Raw genomic sequence first — 18776 nt, forward strand, 5'->3', positions numbered from 1 at the left:
TGGTCTCTCATAACACAGCTACCAGAGATATATTTCATTTCATAAATTGGATATAGAAAATAGTAAAGCCCTCTCTCGTTACCTTTCTCAGAATTACCGGACGAGAACACATATTACACCATGTACTTTCATTTTGACAATCCTCGAAAAAATAGTAAGATATCAAATAGTAAGGACCTCCCTCATCGCCTTGCTCAAAAAACCCGGACGAGAAACTACTATCTTTTTTTACTTGGCCTTAGACCTATTTACTCGACCTTAAGGTTCATAGCGTAGTATAAAGGCACAGATTGACCATTAATTTTTATCAAAACACGGTGACGGAGAGGGATCATTTTCATAGAAAGAATATAAAACGGAAAACGCCCTCTTCAGGCATGCCTACCATGTCTGTGCTTACATTCTGCATTGGTACGCAAGCCGCAGGCAGCGGCTGTGCTGTGAGTACAAAATGATGTGTCAGAAGTAAAAAAGGCATCAAACGCATCACTTTCGTCCATATGCGACTACCATCTCTTTGGAACCAAACAGTCAGTGGTATCAGCAATTATACTCTGTAGGAAAGAGCAGTGCAACACGAACTTGGCTTTACATTGCGGACTACTGCACAGGAGCCTAAATTCGATCATCGATGCTATTTGAAAATAATTTCCTTGAAGGGAATATTCACTCTGAAGTTTGGAGTTATCAGTTTACCCATGAATAAAGGTAGGTGGCTTCATACTCATTTCTTACAATCAAGTTTTTGCTTTGTTATGTTTTATTTAACTAAACAGTCAGTAACACAGCATCTACTCTGGAGGGAAGGGCAATGCAGCACGAACTTAGCTTTACATTGCGGACTTTGCGCAGGAGCCTAAATTCGATCATCAGTGTTATTTGAAAATAATTTCCTTGAAGGGAATACTCACTCTAGAGGTTAGAGTTCTTAGCAGTTTGAATACAGGTAGGTCGCTTTATACGCATTTCTTTCAATTTAGCTTGTAATTTGTTGTATAATTTGCATTAATATATTGTATGAAGTAAAGCGAAATTTAAGCAGCTAAATGTGTTAAAACTAATGATATACATGAGTTTCAAACTTCTGTATTCATGTGTATGTATACGCAAAATTTGTTACCACAGTCCTTTCAAAACTTTTTCGATTACAATACAAACATTCATTCGTACCCTGACAGCTGCCTGACGAGACATTCAACAGATTTTCATTTACAGAATCCAAAATCCCTAATAGCTCACAGGTCAGTGAGGCATCACGGAGCTGATACAGCTGTACATTGAATGCTTTACCCGACTCCCTGAAGACACGAACTTCTCTGTTTAATTTCAAAGCTAGTTTGAAGAAATATATTTTAACTCAACAATTTCAGTAAAATAAAGTATAATAATTGATATGATTTTGTTTATGCTTTGGTTTGCAATCATTAGTATCATTGTACTGATATACTTAAGAAACATATAACATTCAACTCACCTATTACACTCGCACAGCGCTCACTCACATCTAAAGCATTGTATTATAACGTAGAACAAAAAGAAAATCTGTACTTTCTGTGAGAGGCAAACCTGAGTTATATTTCCCAATGAGGCCATCATCCCAGTCAAGCTATGCGAAATGCTGACGGTCTCCTGCTTCCTTATTTAATTGAATGTACTGCCTTACTTGTATTATATGAAACTATAAATGTTTTACAAAGATATTTGTTATTATGCATGTAGTACAAACTGCACTTTTGTTTTGTATTGCTCCTTTGTCATTTGGTTATGTTTGGTTTAAATTTGTCACGTTGATGTTATTCATTTTTTATTTGATTTGATTTGAGAAGCAAAGTAAATACGAGCGAACGAAATCCTTAGGGCCTACTCTGCCATCCCTATACAAATGATTATGAAAACACGCAAATATACCAGTTAAGCAAAGATTGTTCCTCAAGAGTTTGGAAGCCTGTGTGATGACTATTGAAAAGTCGATGGCAGCATTTTCCAATGTGTATAACTATAATCCAAGTATTTAGTATAAGAGGGCGCGGAACTGCACCTCCTCTAACACTCACATTCAGGAATGTACTCTCTAAAAAAATCGAGTGAAAATTTTCACTCTAAAAAGAGTGAATACAAAAAAGAGTGAATTTCGAGTGAAATTGAAGTGAATTTGGAGTGAAAATGCTCATTTTCACTCATTTTGCAGTGACGTCAGGGATCACTCGAAGATTTTGGAGTGATCCCTGACGTCACTCCAAAATGAGTGAAAATGAACATTTTCACTCAAAATTCACTCCAATTTCACTCGAAATTAACTCTTTTTTGTATTCACTCTTTTTAGAGTGAATATTTTCACTCGATTTTTTTTAGAGAGTATATTGGTGATTAAACCCAAATCCCTGCTGTTTATCTATTATTTCCACCTTTTGGTTCTTTCACTTCTCATTGAGCGCGTTCACACAGGTAAAAGATTCAGAAGTTTGAGATCACCATCTTTAAGAATTCAAAGTTTTGCCTGACGAGAATGGATCGCGAAGACTTCGCAACAACTACGTGTCACAATCTTAAAATTCTTGAGCAATCTTTTGCCAGTCTGACCGCTCCCATTGCAAATATAGCTAGTCTCGAATACTGATTATGAACGTCTTTCTTTGTCCATGAGTACTGTATAAGATGTTATTTTCGCTAACATATATTTTCGTGAATTATAAAGACAGACATTTTCGCGAGATATTGATTTCGCGAAATGACACCAACGCTATCTTGCATATATACATGTATTTATTGTTACTCTAGTGTATGGCGACATTTTCGCATGTTGTTAAATTCGCGATCCATTTGCGAAATTCGCGAAAACTAAACCCTCACGAAAATAACCACTTGTCCGTGAGTATTCATCATGTTTTGGGTAGCGACGATTAGGACACGATAACACAGACAATGACACGATAATTCGGGGGGGAGGGGGCACAGTTTAATCATTTCCAAATTTTCTGCAGATTTAAATCTAACCAGCAATGGCGTCATATCTCGGCATTAAAATTAACATTGAAAGTTAAAACATGTCACACAGCTTATTTGTTTCCCTGTGGGGCACAGGAGTTGTCAGACAGTGTCAGAGACAGGCCACTTTGCAAAAATACATGGACGAATTAAAAAAAAAAAAGTTAATTAAAGTATACCAGGATCAATTCAAAACTGTGCAACTTATTAACTCAACATTGGTTACCCAAGTATAATTACTAAGTTTCAGTGCACATGACATATTCTTATGGAGTATCCTTCACTTGATGACTTAAGGGATATTTATTGAATCAAAAAGGGGCATTTAAATCGGGCGTCTTAGATCTCTTTATGTCTCCTAATGCATATGCGCATGTATGAGAGTTGTTTCAGATGGCGATTTGTCGAGGAATGGGAGAGTTTTATGTAAGTTAAGGGTCCTATTTCAAAGTAGATTAAGTTTGCATTATTTGTTCAAACCAATGAGTAGCTACAAAACACATAAGCAGTAACGAGAAAGACTGTCAAAATGCTGTAGATGTTTGTCTTCTCGCCAATTTGAATTCCTTAACGTTCATCCCGTTGGTGCTAACGAGAATTTGAATACATTTCCCGTGCGATTTTAATTTGTACACGCTTTTCACTCGTTCATGTGAAAAAAAAAATCACGAACAAGAATGCTAATGAAATCAAATTAAATGAATGAGTCAACCTTTTGAATGTTGATCTCGATCATTATTCAAATACGCCTGAACTTGAATGATCGCATCATTAAATCTTATGTAAATCTGATGAAATTGGGCGGAAAACTTATAATAGAATTATTTCTGCTACTTTCATTTTGTAAAATTTGTTTTCCAGTTCAGGTTCAGTGAGTATGATACTGTTTTTTACGTACACTTCTTTCCCTTAGGTACAGATATTGTCTATGCCTTTAGTAACTCGTAGTAAAAAAAAGAAAAAAGCGACCTCCATATCAGGTGCACGAAAACCTTATCATACCTCGTCCTTGCACTGCTTGAATAATGAATATGGCGTTGTGATTAGGACAAACGGTAGAGAGATGGAAGGTAAACAAGCCTTCAACCTCTTTCATTTAAAAATAATTACAGCTTAGCTAAAAGCCATATCGGTGAGTAGGGAGCTTTAGATTTTAGACGCGCGGACGTTCAAAGGGAAAAAAAAAACATGTTCTGAGCGTGCGCAGAAGCGCGGGTCAAGTTGACGCACGCTTCTGCGCACGCTCAGAACATGTTTTTTTTTTTTTTTTTCCCCTCTGAACGTCCGCGCGTCTAAAATCTAAAGCTCCCTAATGACTGTACGTACGGGCCTTGTGCTTCACCCTGCCTTTAATACAGTTTTCATTGAATGCGTATTTGTGTGCATAGACAAAAGAACGATGCATGATGAACTACAGACGATTAGCCATGATAAAGATATTTACACTAGCATTACACACTGCAAAAACATCTGTGCTGAATTTGACACCATGGATGTTAAATCTAACACCGATCTAGTGTCAATTCATAGGACCACGCGCGCAGGTGTACGAAGTATGTTGTGATGGTGTTGAACAGTGTTCACCTGGCGCTTCGTGAGGTTGATTTCACACTGTACCTGGTGATATTTTTGACACTGCGCTGGTGTTAATTCAACAATGACATCGCATGATGTTGATTTGATATCGCTGGTATTATGTCAATGGTATAACACTCGTACAGCTTCAATAGGAGACCCACATCAGCTGATGTTAATGTGGTGTAGGCCTAAACGTGTTCACACCTTTTTTCTTTTTCAAAATCAAGTCCTTTATCTGAAGATTCTCGATCGTCTGGTTGAAGTTAAAATCAACAAGAAGAACAGTAACTAGGAAACGATTAAAAATATGTATATTTTGACATGACACCTGGAGGTGTTAATCTAACACAAAAAATGAGCACCGGAAATTTAACACCAGCTCGGTATCTAATACCAGACTTTTTGCAGTGCGGGGGGGGGGGGGGGGCAATTCTTGGATGTGAAGATGGACTTCTACCCCCCCCCCCCCTTCACTATTTTAGAGACATCTTATGGACATTAAGCTTCGAAAGCCATTTTTTTCTCAAAAATATGTTCAATTATGTCAATTCCATTCCTGAATGGACGTCAAAAAGCTTATGGTCAAGGGTCATGGCATTTTTGCTAATGTCCGCATTTTCTTTTTTGTAACTCCATCTTCGAATGTCACGTGACAATATTTGATGGGATGTGAAGTGTGGAACAGACAAATCCATGAACTGATAGACCCACAGGGCAACGAAAGAGATCAGTGAACTCACTCAAAAGAAGTTATTTATAATCACTATACTTCAGCTATAGGCCAGTCGTATGATGACACGATCGAGTTGATGCATATGGTAAATTAAACGTCATTCTAAGGGTAGCAGTTCAAAAGTGAACATCAAAATGTAAATAAAGTGTCATGTATGAACTTATGATATGGAACTTGATACGCAGTTCATTATTTTTTATTTTTCGTTTCCAGCTGTTTTTCCTTTCAGGTCTTTCTATTGTTGTGCGTTGGAAACAATTCAAGAATGAGATTAAGGAGAAACATCGGCACGCTCATCCTAGTGACGTTTATCGTGAGTCTGTACCAGTTGATCACCTTACTCAGTGATGTGGACGAGCATGCGGCCAGAAAGTTCTTCTCGCTGTCGATGGAGCTGAAAAGAGAATACTCATCTAGTTACGACTCGAGGAGACACGAAATTTTGAATGCACCAGCTACGATTAAGCGGAACGACAATGTTGCAGAGCCAAAAGGAAACCTTGGGCTTGTCCCGAATGAGTCAAAGATCATCTTGACTAGCTCGAGGGGTCGTGCTAATGCCAGTCTACGAATGCAGATTGTCACGAATTGGTCAAAAGCCACTCACTCTTCGACCTGCTACAGGCGAGTGCATCTTTGGTGCGATCGAAAGGGCGAACTTGGTTTTAAACCAGGCGTCCACAATATCACGTGTCCCGGAAGTACTTGTGACGTCACACTCAGTGTAGACACGAAATTCAACACGATGCAAAAGAGCGAGGCGGTCATCCTTTACCATTGGACTAAGTGGGATTGGGCTAGCATGCATCGCCACCGTCCAGCTGGCCAAAAGTGGGTGTTTTACACCCTGGAAAGTCCTCTCCATACGAAAAGGCGCGTCATCCCTCCCCCAGAGTTTTACCACAACTCGTATGATTACGTCATGTCGTTTCGATTCGACTCCGACTTCCGAGCCGACTACGGACAGTACGTCGACGGGAAGCCGGAACTCGGTCCGGGAGAAGAGAGAAACTGGGCCGAGAACAGGACGAAGCTCGTGGTGTGGATGGCGTCCAACTGCGGCGCGACATCCTGGCCGCGAACCGCTCTGGTGAAGAAGCTTGCTAAGTACGTTCCCTATGCACTCCTACAGTTATACCATGCTGATTTAAACGAGCTTTCACTTTTTATGATTGTGAAGTCTGTATTTATGGTACCGCCAGATCCCCGAACAGGTTTTGGGGTGATGGACGCGGTCAACACGCTGTTACAGCCGATTGCTCGTTATAACCGTTTTCGCTAAAACAAAAACAAAGAATACGCATGGAGTACACTCTTGTTTCTGCGGCGTCAAAAATAACTCGCAAAGTGTTAAATGTGACTCGGAAATGGCGCCAGCTAGGAGTCAACTCCTTCCGAGTGTAAGCTACTCGCACTTCCGAGTCCAATGATTTCACTCGGATTCTGAGTTACTTTCCGAGTCATTTCTGTGACGTCAAATTAACTCGGAAAGTGTAAAATTTGACTAGGAATGGGGTCAGTTAGGTGCAATCTATTCCAGCGAAATGACACGGATTTCCGAATCAAAAAATCACAATTTCACTCTGATACGGTGTCGTTTCCGGCATTGCAATGTAAGTAGAGGTGTAGTTAGGTAGGTTCACATCTATTGTAGATTGGTTCTAACGTATAGCATATAGCCCAGGGCTACGTACAAAAGATACGAGCTACCGTATGGCCGCCTACGGCTACGCCATTAACAGTCAATGTGTCCGTGTCGAAAGTTCATTTTGCCCTAAATAAAACTGACTGTTTAGACCATGTTTCAGGCAATTATTTATGAGTGTTGTGAATGAGGTGGGTACTCACCGATGAAAACTCCTATGTATTCCTCCATTCCGCATTCCTCTAGAAAAGTGCACACAAAATTGTCCATGTTGAAGACAAAAAGTTGCAAGACATCTCGCGGCCGCGGCAGATCGTCGAGAAATGACTTTTTTTGTTGTTTTGTTGTTTTTGTTTTTTTGTTTTCTTTCGCGGGGGGTACTACGTCACATAGGACACATGACATGTTTTGTCATATTGTAGCGCGCGTATGTCATGTACACCGCGCTGGGTATTTCTGATGTGACTCTGCGCAGGTGTAAAAAAGTCCGATGACCAAAATGATAACTCAGATTTGAGTCAGAAGTACAGGGTTGGTGTTAAATTGACACGGATCGGAGTGAAATTTTTTTGACTCGGATTCAGAGTTGAAATTTTGACTCGGCAGAAATAAGAGTGTATTTGTCTTGTTATTGCACAGGTAGGCTTACATAGGCCATCATCATTACAAGAAATTAAAAAAGAGACCATTTATGAGTTGATACAAGTAAGAGGAGAAGGAAAAAAAAACAAGAAGAAGAAGGGGGTCGAAACGTGTATTTAATTTTCCTTTAAAATAAAAAAAAAAATCCCTTGCGTTGCATATGCCTCCTTGAAAAGTGCACGGCAGGGTCGAATTCGTGATTTATTCAATGCCCATATTTTTTTTCTCATGTAACCATTTGGAAGATTTAAAAAAAAAATACCTTTGTGAAATACAACATAAAATGTTCAAGAACGTTTTTGTGTGTTTTTTTTATAGTTTTTTGTTGTTGTTTTGTTTGGTTTGGGTTTTTTTTAGCATGGCCACAAGTGTAGTAACATGCATTATTCAACTTATTTTACGTTGTTGGCGCCCAGCGGGATCGTGATGATTTCATGACTTATTTCGGCTTTAACATTACTATTTTATGGGTAGTTTGCGCTCTTAGTTCCCAGTGGGATTGAATTTTCTTTGTCAGTGTTTTACAATACAAAGTAGAAACTGTGGTATTTACCCGGTACAGATACCTTAGTTTTTCATCGGCGGTTGTTTGTATTGGCTGTTCGAAAGGCCTCTTATTATTGTTGAACTGATCTTGTAATCGGCCACGAATCATACACGACAGAAACTCTTGTGTCCAACTCGAATTTTCGATCCTTTGAAAGCTCTGATTACGTATGTCTTTATTGACTTATTCTCAATCCCAGTAGATCTCTTTCTAAATATTAGTAAGTTATTCGATGAATGTCAGAGTCACAAACATGATAATGTGAAGATTTAGCAGCAAAGTTTGGCTAAAAGAAAATTGAGTGGAAAGACTGCGTTTTAGTTAGTTTGTTGTATGTGACCATGCACTACAAAACCAACATAGAGTCGCCTTACATAAATGTTCATTGGAGGGCAGACTCTGAAAGAGCAGACTCCAAAGCTTTAAGTTATGTATAACTCCATTCAAATGGATTCTTCTTACCTATTGTATATTGGAAAATAACCCCACACTCTGGAAAAGTTTGAACTGAGAAAAGAGACTCTGAGGTACAGGGTCTAATCAAGCACTTAGTCTTTACTAAGCCGTGCTACCTGTGCCATGAATGGAACAAAAACACGGTATAAACCGCTGTAGCAACAACAATGAAGAGATTATCAGATTAATCTGAAATTGAGCATGTTCTATAAACATTTATTTATTTATTTATTTATTGCAATTCTTTATCCAGAGTAGCCTGATCAGCATGAGATATATAAACAGGATGAACTATTACATTTCAAAACAGTATAAAGTAATCACACACATCAAGTATGTAAATAAAATAATATCATACAATCATACAGATTTAAAATAGACTAACTGCCGGTCTTCCTCAGGGCTCTGTTTTCGTAAAAATCCATGAAACATGAACAACAACATCCACAACGGTAACAACACCAACAATAAGAAAACAATTTGTTTAGAAATAGATAATTGTGGCAGATCAGCACGGGACACGTAATACAGTCAAATATAAAAATGAAGTGAACGCACATGTACAAACACCTGGAAACACGATAAGACAAAATGACACCTAGAAAGAGGAAAGGAAATGATTCAGTATTTCCTATTAGGCGGCTGCAACTCATCCCGCTGTTCTACCGCGAGGTAATGTGTGTTATAAACAGGGGTCCCATTGATTATCAGTACAAGGTTTTTAATTGCCCTCAACACACTTTACAATCAGTTCATTCAATCATGCAACATCTGCTCCTCACAGGGATAAAATATTTGCTTCCTTTCAATATTGTGGCCGAAGCGCATGTACGTTATAGAAAAGATGGGAGAATAGAGGTGATGAGATGCTCCAAGAATGGGTGCTCAACAATTGATCGGGGACAGGGATTAAGCACCTCTTTTATGTGTGTTTAAGGTGGTATTTAAATGATGCTATGCTATTTGTGAAGCGGGCAGGTTCGGGGAGTCTGTTCCAATTTTCTGAGCCTGCATAAACAAAAGATTTTTGATAAAAGGCTGTACGACATTTCGGGAGTCTTAAAAGGAGTTTATCTGTACTACGGGTTACTCTTGACGACACATCGTCGACAAATGAGAATTTCTCATACAGTATAGCAGGAGATAGTTTATATACACATTTTTACATCAAACAGCAGGAGGACCTATGAAAAATTTGATGTAACTGGGGCCAATTCAGTTTTCTGAAGACCTCAGAGCGGGTTTCCCATGAACAATTCGCTATCATATATGCTGCTCTCTTATGCAGCCTGTTTAAAATATCATAGTTAGATTCTGATCTGCCAGACCATACATTGCAGCAATATAATATGTGGGGTATTATGTAACCCCAGTATAATTTCATCAATTGAGAATCATTAAGGCAGTATTTAATTCTCCCGATAAGCCCTAATTTTTGTTTCATTGTTGCTGCTACAAACTCAATATGTTTCTTAAAATCTAAATAATGATCAATTATTACACCAAGACATTTTACTTCATTCAGGCATTCCAATACATGCCCATTCATATCAATTGATAGATATTGATCAGGGATAGAGTTCAATCTTTGTCTTGACCCAAGTAACATTACTTTCGTTTTCTTTAAATTCAAAATTAGCCTGTTTCTTCTTATCCATACTTGGGTTTCATTTAATGCCTGGGTGAGTTTACTCTCTACTTCTTTAGATTTTCCTGGTACTGACACGGTTGTGTCATCAGCATACATGTAAATTGAAGCACTTGTGACATAATGTGGAAGGTCATTTATAAATAATGAAAACAAAGTGGGGGCTAGAATGGAGCCCTGTGGGACACCTATGTTAGCTTCCTTTGTTGAGGATATTCCTTTACCAACTGAAACAAACTGTTTGCGGTTTCTTAGATACGATGCAAACCATTTCACACTGTGTGCAGTACAACCGCATGTTTTAAGTTTAGCTAACAAAATAGAGTGATCTACGGTGTCAAATGCACGGCGTAAATCAATGAAAGCAATTCCGTTCATATTCCCTTGGTCTACGTGGCGGGACCATTCGTCAACCATACAAAGTAAAGCAATCTCACAGGAGTGGTTTGGACGAAATCCAAACTGATTTGGTGATAATATATCATTTGTTATCAAATATTTAAGGAAGTTCGAAGCAACAGCTTTTTCAATAATTTTTGAGAGCACGGAAAGAATTGCTATCGGTCTATAATTTTCCACACAATGTTTATCAGCTGACTTTGGAATTGGTTGAACTCTTGCTATTTTCCAGTCTGATGGATACACTCCTTCAGCGAGTGATAAATTTAGTATATGCACCAGCGTACCTATAACATTAGGAGCATTGATTAATCGTTTAAGGAGTTTGACCGATATATCATCATATCCTGTAGCTTTCTTGCATGGAAATTCATTTATCATTTTTACAACAAAGTCTTGTGAAACAACGGGTAAATCATACGTGATATCTTTCTCTGCATAATTGTTGTAATGTGATGATACAACTGACGGAGAGGTTTCATCATCATTAAGTTCTTGTACTAGATCGTTAACAGAATCAATAAAATGATTATTAAAACATTCTGCAACATCGTTGGGTTCGGAGAAATCTTTTCCATTTACCGTCAGAGTTATATTTTTGTTTCCTTGTTTATTGGTGATACTCTTTAACACTTTCCATATTGCGTTAGAGTGTGACTGATCACTATTTATAAGAGCTTCCATATAATGAAATTTTGCTTTTTTTAGTTCACATTTCACAGCTTTTTTCAGTGATTTGTATTCAATCCAGTGAGATTGGGAAAATGTTTTCCTAGCCTTTTTATGAAAATGATCACGACGGTTCATTAAGGCAATGATTTCTCCGGTAATCCAAGGGCATGGATTATTTCTCAGCCGTTTCCTTTTATATGGGATGTGCTCATTGACAGTTTTCATGAGTAGGGTGTACCAAAGTTTCCATGCTTCATTTGTTTCACACATACTGTAAATAATGCTGAAGTTTTCCTCAGACAGAGCCTTATAAAACTCTTCACTGTTTAAGTTTTTGTAATCTCTCCATACAATGGTATTTTCAACTGAGTTGGGGCTCTCATCCCCATACACCGTGAACACTAAATAATGATCACTAAATGACGTAGTAAAAACTCCTGAAATACTGTGATTATCTGGATCAGTGCAAAATATCAAATCAATAATAGATTTGGAAGAATGTGTTATGCGAGTTGGGATGTCGACCAATTGATAAAATAAAAATCCTGACATTATCAACTGCAGATTATTTGAGGTACTATCATTCCTGGATTGGGTCATATCACAGTTGAAATCACCAACTATAATAACATCATTGTGCATTTGAGTTACAATATTGCCTACCATATCACTTAATGAATCGAAAAACTCTGGAGATGAATTTGGCGGTCTATAGACAACACATACAGCCAATGGCTTACCACCTTTTATTACTGTTTGTATACAGATTGCTTCAATATCACCTTCAACATTGTTAACACTTTTAATAACCAAAGTATTGCTAACATATATGGCTACACCTCCGCCATGTCTGTTACGATCTTTGCGGATGATCGTGTAATCATTTATATCAATCTCGGAGTCAGCAATTGTATTATCACATTTGGACTCACTTATGGCAACAATATCAAATGGTTTATTTTCTAGACTGAATCTTAGTTCATCAATCTTTGCCGGAAGAGAATTAATATTAATATGTCCTACTTTAAGACCACGACCAGGGATACGAGGGAAGGATCCTTCCTCAAGCTCGTAATATCTACATGAAAACTCAGATTCTACTTTTGTTTGTTCAGTGGAAGAGATTCGATTGGTGTTTTCTACATTGGTCTCTGGTTCAGCAGCCTGTGAGTGGTTTGTAAGCTGTCTAACCAATCTCGGGGGAATACCCGTCCTCTTGGTCGCGTCCACTGACGGCCCGTGATGTGAAAATGTGAAGCCTGGTCTCTAGCGGCGTTGGCGTAGGAGAGGTGCTGTTGCCAATTTCCTTGTTTATCCTGCTGGAATTGCTGTTGTTGCTGTTGTTGGTGCGACCTTGTGTTGGTGATATTCCACTGATGCGTTTCATTCCGGAGGTGCGCGATGATGTTTGTGGCAAAGACGCGGGTTCCAACAGCATTCAGGTGGACGCCATCTCTGTTGATATGCGGATCGGGGCTGATGTTGTCGTTTGCAATGATATCCCATTTGCGCTGATTGGCTAAAACTTTGAGCTCATTGTTGACGGCGTTGATTTTCTGAGACATCTCTCGTGATTCGTTTTTGCGATGAATGATGGTTGACACAGTGATTTTCGTCGAGGGGCTATTTTCGATGACTTCATCTGCGAGGGACGAGATTTTGGCAATGATCTCGTCGGCTCCGTCGTCCACGATGTTGTTCGTCCCTAAGTGCAGAATCATCTCCTTGGGACTTAGAGAGCACGCGTTAGACAGAACGACATCTGAGGCGCTCTCGATCTTAGCTCCCGGGATGGTTTTACACCGGATCCTGCGTGTTTTGGACAGTTTTGATGGCTTTATTGCTTTGACCATAGAATCACCAATTATCAACACATCGACGATTTCCGGGCGTTGATCAGACACCTGGGATTTGGTGTTCATTGTGGCATAACGGGCGCGGTGCTTTTCTCTGTAGTCGTGTAGTTGTCGTTGAAGTTTGTCATCCGTTGAAAGCGAGGGTTGCGAGTCCAGGTGGTCAGCTCCCTCCTCAGGTAGGGGCTGCTTGCCGGCTGTATTGTTTGCTGAGTTGGAGTGATTGTGAGACAGGCTCTGGGCGGGATTTTTGTTGCATGACACAAAAGCATCTACTTTCTGGTTCAGCGCGTTCATTTGTTCTCGAAGAGCAGAGAGTGACTCCACGATTGTGCTGCAGCTCTTACAAGACATGACGTTTTGTTCGTTCGAAATCCCACTTTTGTCAAGGGCGGTGTGACTTTTGTTAGGGTCTCGCTTGGTAATGCAGTCAGCTGCACTGGCGCCATCTTGTTTTAATGTAGATCCCATGTTCTCAAAGTCGAATGTATGTACAAAATGACTGCATATCCCCTTTTCAAGGCTTGGGAAGATACGCCCTAGTAAATCAGTCATGTAGCTAATGTAACCATCCTTCCCACTTCCGCCGTATTTTTCATAGGAGCAGTGCAGATGCCTAATGGCTGTTCGTAAGCTCTCAGTTGTCACATACTTGGGCAATTTACATCTGAATTCTTTTCCACCAGGGGTTCCTCGGTAGGAGTTCGTTTTCAGTTTTACCATCCCTGACTTCATATCAAATACACAGTTATTATGTAGGTGAAAGTGATACGGCAGAATTTGTCAAACGGCATACACTTAACACTAGTCTTGTTTAGGGCGAGATCATTACATCGGTCTCACACTCGTATCGTTGCAGATAATCACGGCACGTCATACTCACTTTACACAAAGTCATGCATCTGGGCTGGGGGACATACGTCTGGGCTGAGAGTCATTCTAGTTTAACGTCAGAGTTTCACAAACAGGTCCACAGACTAGTCCTGGAATTGCACTAAAGATGATCATAATCACGAATCATCATCTGAAAATTGTCGAATCCGGGTAAAATAGTTCACTCCACAGGCATAAAAAAGACAATTCTGGCAAGATTTTGGAGCTCAAATACAATCACGTCCGTCTCCCTTGCAGCGCCCTCATTGCAACATATTCGGTCCATGTTAAATATTAAAGGGACACAGTCCTCACGAAATTTAAAAAAAAAATATGTTGTTGTTGGTACCTCCAATGAACTACTTTCACCAAAAACAAACTTTAAAATCACCAAATAAGCTCGTACATTTTGGTTGAAAAAGTGTGACTCTGCATGGTGAATATGCTAATGAGCAAGTCTTGGCGGAGAGTCATACGTCGTCGATGCACAACTCTTCCCAGCCGTGTTCTGCTCGTTATCCGTACGCTCCCTAGTTTACCCGGATGCATGAAGACGTCGGTGGCTACTCCGACTCGTATTTGACATTGTTTCTACGTTGTGTGTGTGTGTGTGTGTGTGTGTGTGTGTTTGTGTGTGTGTGTGTATGTATTGTGTATTATATTCGCACGTGTGGACGGTACAACTAGATGATAGATCTACGGTAGATACGCGTACGCACCCCGTACGCGGTTTGCCCTTCGCACTTTTCCAGTCTCAAGCGCCGCTGCAGCCCTACCTGTCGCCGCTCATGCATGTTCTATAGTTACGTACAGAGTGTACATATTTGTAGGTAGAAACGATTCTACACAGGCCTGCTAGCGCTAGTACACTACAGGGGCGACCGCATTCAGCGTCGTCTGGTCAGTAGTTTTGCTCGAATCGTGCAGAAAATTTCCCAGGAAAATCCTTTTTTTCCGTCCCAGACCAACAAAAGTATCGTGAAAGGTGAGCTGTATGGCTGGGAAATATCGGTACAACGATGCCGAACATAAGAAACTTAGGGCCTACAAAATCTCGAAATCGTGTTGTGACCTACCTGTGCGTGGACAATTTGTGAAGCGATGTTTTTACGTGGACCGGCAGGCTGTGGCCCTCGGTTATAAACCGAGAAAACTCCTGAAACCAGATGCAATCCTGACCATTTGCTCACATGAGTTATAAAACAGAAACACCTCGAGCATCGACTTCGAAGAGAACCGAGGGAAAAAAGCGTAGAGAGGTAAGGAAAGTGGCTAGCTATGTTTAATTTACCGTGGGCCTGCAGCCGGGGTTGGACTGCAGTACAGTGCCACTGAGCTAGCTGCTGCCAGTGCCGACTGGACATGCACGGCAAAGTGGAGCGAAATCATATCCCTACGACCCCCTGTGTTAACCCTTCCCGGCTCACGTCATATTTTTTTTTTTTTCGAGGAAAGGCGATTATCTGACTACTTACAGAAATATTGAGATACAAACAATATTTTCTTTGAAGAATTCGACTCTCTCATGCACAGGTTTTCTTCGGTTTGAATGCCAAAATCGACTGGACGGAGTCGAGTGTACTGTGTATGCATACATGGTATGGTAAGGATTTGCGCGCGAGAGTGGTTTCTACGCTAAGAAGTATGCAACACGGACGGAAGCTAGAAAACGACCGTGCCTATTTGATGTCAAGTTCATGGTATATTTGGTTTAAAAATACATATAAATTTATGTTTACAATATTAATTTTTCGTAAATTATATATATCTAAGCTTGAAATATTTTGTTTGAAATTATAAAACCACAAACTTTCACATTATATGATAAGATTGCAACTAATCATTTGAACACTTAAATTGGTTTTTAGAGGCACGGCTGTCAACTTGGTGAGTAGGGCATGCACTACGTAGCATCTTTTTGCCGGCTCTTTCACGATCGCTTGCAGGAATTATTTTTCAAAAATCGCGTACGGAGACAATTTTTGATGTCCAAGCGTATAAATTGGTGAAAGTTTATATTTTTTACTCTTCTTAATTATCAGTACAGTGAAAATCTCAGGACTGCTTCCCTTTAAGATTCAAAGCATTAGCATCATCATTTCAAAAGTTATTAGAGTTAAAGGGGGAGATTGTGTAACTAGGATTTTCAAGAAATGAAATGGGGCAAAAGAAAAACCTTACAATACTCTACCAACAATGGGTTGTAGAAAAAACTGCTGAAAATGCAATTTCCCAATAAATTTATGATCCCAAACTCAAGAGTAATGTTTGTGAAAGAGGAATACCTCTTTCAGTAAGTGGACAGCGTAACTTAAAAACCGTTTGAGGTATAAATTTTGTGGACGAAGTTGTGCCAATTTTGGGATACAATTGCCCAAAGTCAAAGTCAATGACACATGATCAAAATTTTGACTGTTTCTATGCATTCAATGACGGGATTTTCTAATAAACTTGGTGTATAGGCCTACATGCATTACCCGGGAAAGATTTTTTTTTTTTTTGGGGGGGGGGGGGGGAGAGAGAAAGAGAAACAGAGAGAGAGAGAGAAAAAAAAAGTTTCGGGACGTGAGGTTATAAAAGTCAAAGGTAGTGTGAAAATGCTAAAATTTCCCTTTTTCAAAAATTTCACTAATTCCCTCATAATATATATATATATATATATCTGCAAAGCCTTGAGGACTTTTCTTGTGTATACATGTATTACAAATCGAAATTCTCTGGAAAGAGTTTGGTCAATAGATCTAAGGTCAGAAGGTTAAAGGTCAAGTGATAATAAAGCCGCATTTCACTTCTTCCTTCTTATCTCGGAAGTGCCTCAAGGTGTCTCCATGAAACTTCGTAAATATCTATGCATGTACTGCCTATCAATGATTTATTGGGTAATTGGGGTCAAAGGTCAAAGGTTAAAGACCAGGTTAATATGCTAGAATAATAATATAAAATGTTGATACTACACCTTTTCTCAGTACATTGGAAATGTGTCAAAGCATAAAAGATTAAAGGTCAAGTAACAGTTGTCAAATCCCCTATCTGCTCTCTTAAACAATAATCATCATTGCCATTGATCCAATTAATCATACTTCAAAGAATGTGATCACCATATTTGTGACAGACATGTCATTTTATTTATCTATTTTTGCAAAATAATTATGTGAAACAGTCATCACACACTGTGAAGACGTAGTTTCGACTTATTGGGAGAACCATACATTGTGTCAGAGGCATACCAGTCACATAGGGACATTTCTATTTTTTTTTTCGGGGAGGGGTGTAACCTCCCACCCCCCCCCCCCCACTTTTAGTAATGCATTCTTCTGACTGAAACATTTAACATTGATTTACCCTTATCGTATAGGTACATCCCTGTCGATATGTACGGCCGGTGCGGGAATCTTACATGCCAACGGGGTTCCGAGGAGTGCAATCGCAAGCTAGCCCAATACAAGTTTTTCCTGGCGCTGGAAAACAGCGAGTGCACGGATTACATTACGGAAAAGTTCTGGATCCAGTCCCTGGTTCGCGGTCTCGTGCCGATAGTCCATGGCCCGCCGCGCTCTGACTACGAGAAAGTCGCTCCCCCGAACTCATTCATCCACATTCAGGACTTCGCGACAGTTAGAGAACTTGCGGCATACATCCGGCGCGTCGACGGAAATGACACGCTGTACAATTCGTATTTTGCGTGGAAAAAGAAGGGATCCCTGAAACCATACGGGACGGGACCAAACATCATGTGTCAGGTGGGGGATAGGCTGGTAGCGGACGAAAAAGCACTGGCCAACGGGACTTACCGGCCTACACCACAGAAGGACTGGAGGCAATGGTGGACACAGTCGTGCAGGAGTTTTGGGAAAATACCCGACTAGACTAGAGGTTCGTGTTCGCGATATTTCGCTTACGGCCGATTCATGCTTCTCCTGTTTGTATTCCAGTTGATTGTTCCTCTTGTTTTTGTCTTAAAAGGAACCGTTATCCTTACCTCAGCTACTAGTAGGCCTTTACGAGTGGTGGAGCGGCGAGTTCAATACAACAATCACAAACACCTAAGACATTGTAGATACAGCTTTTTCTTTCTGAGGTCCAATTCTAATATTGAAAGCATTTAAATGAGTGTACTATACAAGGCTCTTTTGATTAAGTTTATTGCCATCGCTATTAGCACTTGCACCACAAGCACTGACAAGCAAGCTAATGTTACTTCATCTGTCTCCATATTTTCTCAAACTTCGGGAGTGCCTTTTATTTTTCTGTCTGCGTTCATTATTTGAAGTAATGCTCATCATTACTGATAATAAGACCAGTGTATCCAGTCCGAATACAGGTAGACAGTAATTCCAAAAGAAGAAGAATTCAAACATGTTTAACTGCTACCTTTTACAAAATCCTACCCCTCAAAGTCTGTCACAGTGAACGGATTTTATCACCTCCCTAATGTAATCGTGCTCTACGAAGAAAAGTGAATCTAGTCGTAACAATTCGTTGCATGTTTATATATATATATATATATATATATATATATATATATATATTTATATACATACATATATATATATATTTATATATACATATATATATATATATATATATACTTTCTTCTCAGACATGACAAATTCACGATGACGCTTTGTTTTGTGTGTTATCATGGAAACGGGAATTAAAAGTAAAACTTCGTTGTGATCTCATCGTAGATTTTTTATCATATTCATGCACAAGAATTTGTGCAGGAGGCAGAATCTTTCTGGTTG

General features: G+C 39.5%; 1 protein-coding gene across 1 annotated transcript; it reads left to right on the top strand.

Annotated features, from left to right (window-relative positions):
* The first annotated feature begins 5561 nt into the window (after positions 1-5561).
* Positions 5562-17897, top strand: LOC139713067 (glycoprotein 3-alpha-L-fucosyltransferase A-like). The gene is made up of 2 exons (XM_071624828.1): positions 5562-6403; positions 17387-17897. Exons 1-2 carry the CDS (start codon positions 5562-5564, stop codon positions 17895-17897), a joined length of 1353 nt encoding a protein of 450 aa, XP_071480929.1.
* The last annotated feature ends 879 nt before the right edge of the window (positions 17898-18776 follow it).

The sequence above is a fragment of the Diadema antillarum genome, unplaced genomic scaffold (assembly GCF_040938485.1).
Source record: "Diadema antillarum isolate AM-2024a unplaced genomic scaffold, OU_Dant_1.0 seq00001901_RagTag, whole genome shotgun sequence".
Taxonomy (NCBI): Eukaryota; Metazoa; Echinodermata; class Echinoidea; order Diadematoida; family Diadematidae; genus Diadema; species Diadema antillarum.

Coding starts and splice junctions, on each gene's coding strand:
- LOC139713067 (XM_071624828.1), top strand. CDS start 5,562: ATGAGATTAAGGAGAAACATCGGCACGCTCATCCTAGTGACGTTTATC. Junction 6,404..17,386: donor CTGGTGAAGAAGCTTGCTAA/GTACGTTCCCTA, acceptor CTTATCGTATAG/GTACATCCCTGTCGATATGT.